Here is a 4,329-nt window from a genome sequence, read left to right as displayed (position 1 = left end):
TTTACTTAGTTTAATTTCTTATTTAGTTTCTATTATGTTTTACTGTTATATCGTATATCTGCTATACTGTGGCCAGGACCTGCCGACTCCCTGCAGCTTCTTTGTGGTCGTTCCAGCCACTGGAGTCTTCTGGCTTGTCTTCCCAAGCATGCCGCGGTCCCTCCTAGCTGGCTAGGCCTTTCCTTTGAGCATGAACTCATGCTCCTTTCAGCTCTTAAAGGGCTAGTTCACGTACCCCAATCTACCAGCCAATGAATACCAACTTTATCTTGTTTGATTCTGCAAAGGTGCTATAATCTGATTGTATGCCCATGTACTGACTTCTGCATACCCTGACCTTTTGACTCTTTAACAGATTTTCCGGAATTCTGTCTTCTACGGAATGGACATACAGATGTGGAAAGCCACATATTTTATCCGTGTGCTCTCCACATCCGTACATATGTCTGTTCTGCAGATGATGGAATATGTCCTATTCTTGGCAGCAAATGCATACCACGGACATGTTGAAGTCAATGAGTCCATCACAAAAACTGATGCATATAGATAGATACAATATATTAAATATGTCTACTTAGTACAGAAACGTCATCAAAGGGGTTCTCTCTTTACAAAGACTTATCCCCAATACAAAGGAAAAGTGTCTGACCAGCGAGGGACCGACTGCTAGGACCCTTGACGATCATGAGAATGGGGACCCTTTATTACCCCATTTAAATGGAGTGGTAGTCACACATGAGTGCTGCCACTCCATTCAACTCTACAATCATAGCCAAAATGTTTGTGGATTGTCACAAATTTTGGTTTTCACTAGTTTGCTGCTTCAGTTTTTATGGTGGCAATTTACATTTTTGAAGAGTGATCAGATGAATTGCAATTAATTGCCAAGTCATTTCTTGCTATGAATATTAACTCAATCACAAAAACGCAATTTCCACTTCATTTCAGCCCTGCCACAAAATGACCTGTTAACATCATTTCAGAGATCTTCTCATTAGCGAGGGAGAACGTAGTAATGAGGACAGGTCAGCTGATATTACTCTGATTGAATTATAAGAACAGACTGTTTGCTTTAAAAGGTAAGTGGAGATTGAACTCATTGTCTTCTTCTGTTAACCATGTTTACCACCAAGGAAACACATGCAGTCATTATTGCTTGGCATCAAAAGGGCTTCACAGGCAAGGGCATTGCTGCTTATAAGATTGTACCTAAATCAGTTTATCGTAACATCAAGTAGAGGGGTTCAATTGCTGTGAAGAAGACTTCAGGAAACCCAAGAAAGTCTAGAAAGTGCCAGAACTGTCTCCTGAAGAGCATTGAGCTATGGGTTTAGAACACTACCAGTACAAGGTTTACTCAGGAATGGCAGCAGGCAGGTGTGAGGGAATCTGCCAACGCAGTGATGCAAAGGCTTTTGGTGGATAGGCTGGTGTCAAGAAGGGTAGCAAAGAAACCTCAATAAAATACTATTTTGCAGGACTTGGACTGCAGAGGACTGGGGTAAAGTTATTTCCTCTGATAAAGCCCCCTTCAGATTGTTTGGGCCATCTGCCATAATAATTTCTGGAGAAGAAAAGGTTAGTGCTGCAATGAGTCCTGTGGTAGTCCAACAGTAAAGCAATCTGAGATCATTCATCTGTGGGATTGCTTTTCAATCAAGGGAGGAAGCTCCATTCAGTGCATATGGAGCCAAGTAACACAGGCAAGTGCTGTACTTTACTGTTTCTTTTGGCCTCATAGACGATGAATGAATTGAGTGGCACAGTGTATTGCTGCTCTTAAACTCCGCCTCACTGAGTTCATACAGAGTGGAGAACCCGTCGGGGGCATGGATACCCCATTCTAGTGATTGGTCGTGCCCCAGTGATAAGTCTCCCCAGTTATTATTAATGTATCACCTATCCTGGGAATAGGCAATAAAAATGTTTTCCATCAGATAACCTTTTTAAGGAACAGAATTCATATAATAAAAACTGTCTAATGTGAACAGAAAATTTACCACAAGATCAAAGTAATATCTTATTGTTCATCATCATCACACGTCTGAAGGCCATTTTTATATCTTTGTTTTTCAGGCTGTAGATTACAGGATTTAACATGGGTGTTAATGCGGTATAAAACAACATAAGCACCTTTTCAGACTCTAAAGTGACCGATGAGGTAGGTTTCAGGTAAAGACAGAATAATGTTACATAAAGGAGGGAAACCACAGTTATATGAGAAGAACATGTATAGAAGGTTTTATATCTGCCGGAGCTGGAGTGGATTTGGAGAATGGTCCTGATGATGAAGACGTAAGAAGTAAGGGTGAGTGAGAAGGGCAAGACACCAACGAAAATCGACTCTATGTAAATTACGTGTTCCATGTTGAAGGCCTTGTAGCAAAGCAGCTTCATGATGACCAAAAGATCACAGAAGAAGTGATTGATTTCATTAGATATAAAGCAGCGGATGTCATAGGTAACTAATGTCACTGGAACACCCCCACAAAAACCAAGGACCAATGAAACTGTGGACAACACAGAGCAGACTTTGCTGTTCATGATCATGACATAATGTAGAGGGTTACAAACTGCCACATATCGATCATAACTCATAGCGGTCAACATAAAAAACTCACAGCAGAGAAGAGCTACATAAAAATACATCTGTGCAATACAGGAGTGGAACGAAACACTTTTATCCCCAAATACATATATAGCCAATGTCTTATGCATGGTGACTGTGCTGTAACAGATGTCTAGGATAGAAAGGTGAGACAAGAAATAATACATTGGAGTGTGCAACTGGCGGTCATGGCAGATTAACAATAAAATAGCTACATTTCCACTAAGAATTGTTAGATAAGTAATCAAAACCAAGAAGAAGATGGAAGTCTGCATCTGAGGTAAGTCACTAATACCTTTCAAGACAAAAAAGTCTACCCATGTCTGATTTCTTTCTTCCATATTTTGGCCTGTTGATGAAATAAGATGTGATGCAAAAGCTAATAGCTATCATCACTTTACAAATGAAACAGTAACCACAAAATCTAAAAGAACAGTGTGCTGATATGGAAATGTTTTATACCTCTAGATCTGCTTCACTATTGACCCTGATTTCGAATCGAATCTAAAGAAGTGGAATTTGATCCAAATTTCAGTATAAATGCCGAATTTCCTAGTGCTTCATGGTAGAGAATCAATTTAACCTGAAATAGTGTAAAAAAATAAATAAAATAAATCATACTTACCTCCTCCATTTTCTTGCGACGAGCTGGCCGCAGCCATTTTGATTGAAAATGTGTGTGGCAACGTATGACGGCCCATCACTAGCAAATGGAGGTGGTAAGTATGATTTTTTTTTTCTGTTAATTTTGCACTGTTTTTACTCTCAGGTGCCATGATCATGTATGAATGCGGCATCTGAGGGGTACAATGATGTCATTGCACCCGCTACTTACAAAAAAATTCGCTTTGTGGCAAATTAATTTGTCACAAAGCAAAAAAATGTTTGCAAAATTTGGCAAAGCAGCTGAATCGAATTTTCCAAAACTTGTTGCTCATCTCTACTTGTGTCTAGTGAAGTTGTAGTGATGGAAAGTTACTTTCATACTGATCTATAAATTCTGTCTCATATTGCAGCTTAGCTCCATTAAAGTACATAGGCAGAAAATCTATGCCACAAACATGGACCAGTTGGAGTGCTGTTTTTGGAAGTAAGCATGAGTGTTTTCCTAATTACACTCTTACAAATCACTTAATCACCTTTTCTAGCCAATCTTTTGCTTTTAACATCGGAGGATATTTCACCTAGCTTTACCTTTATTTAACCCTTTCCCATCTCACATGGAACCCCTCAAGCTCATCAACATTTGTTGTATTTTCACTCTAGAATTCACGGACAGTGTGCGACAGACTCCCCTAGATTGATGAGTTCTTTCCTACAAATTCTGTTAACCTGCTCGCTCACACTGAAACTTGGCTTCAGCAACCTGAAACTGCCTCCCCTGCTGCTCTATCTTATGGTGGCATACATTTTTCTCATACCCCAAGATCAGAGAACATACAAGGTGGTGGAAATGGCATGCTTCTTTCCCCCACAATACACTTTCCATGTTATTCTCCCAGTACCTTCCCTCCTATCCTTTGAGATACAGACCCTCAGACTCTTCCATCCTCTCTCCCTCAGAGTTGCAGTTATTTACTTACCACCCAGTTCATGGATCACTTTGCTGCAAGGCTTCCACATAACCTGTCCCCTGAGTCACCAACTCTCATTTTGGGCAACTTTAGCATCCCCATAAACACCTATATCTCCTTATTTCCCTGCCAACTTCTGTCTCCAAA

The 4,329-nt window shown here is 40.1% G+C and overlaps 1 protein-coding gene across 1 annotated transcript; it reads right to left on the bottom strand.

Annotated features, from left to right (window-relative positions):
* Window positions 1-2,007: 2,007 nt before the first annotated feature.
* On the bottom strand, window positions 2,008-3,270 carry LOC122946613 (olfactory receptor 5M11-like). The gene is made up of 2 exons (XM_044306352.1): window positions 3,234-3,270; window positions 2,008-2,957 (listed from the first exon to the last, which is right to left on the bottom strand). Exons 1-2 carry the CDS (start codon window positions 3,268-3,270, stop codon window positions 2,008-2,010), a joined length of 987 nt encoding a protein of 328 aa, XP_044162287.1.
* Window positions 3,271-4,329: the final 1,059 nt, after the last annotated feature.

Source organism: Bufo gargarizans, chromosome 9, assembly GCF_014858855.1.
Source record: "Bufo gargarizans isolate SCDJY-AF-19 chromosome 9, ASM1485885v1, whole genome shotgun sequence".
Lineage (NCBI taxonomy): Eukaryota > Metazoa > Chordata > Amphibia > Anura > Bufonidae > Bufo > Bufo gargarizans.
This window is presented reverse-complemented; position numbering and strand designations above follow the sequence as displayed.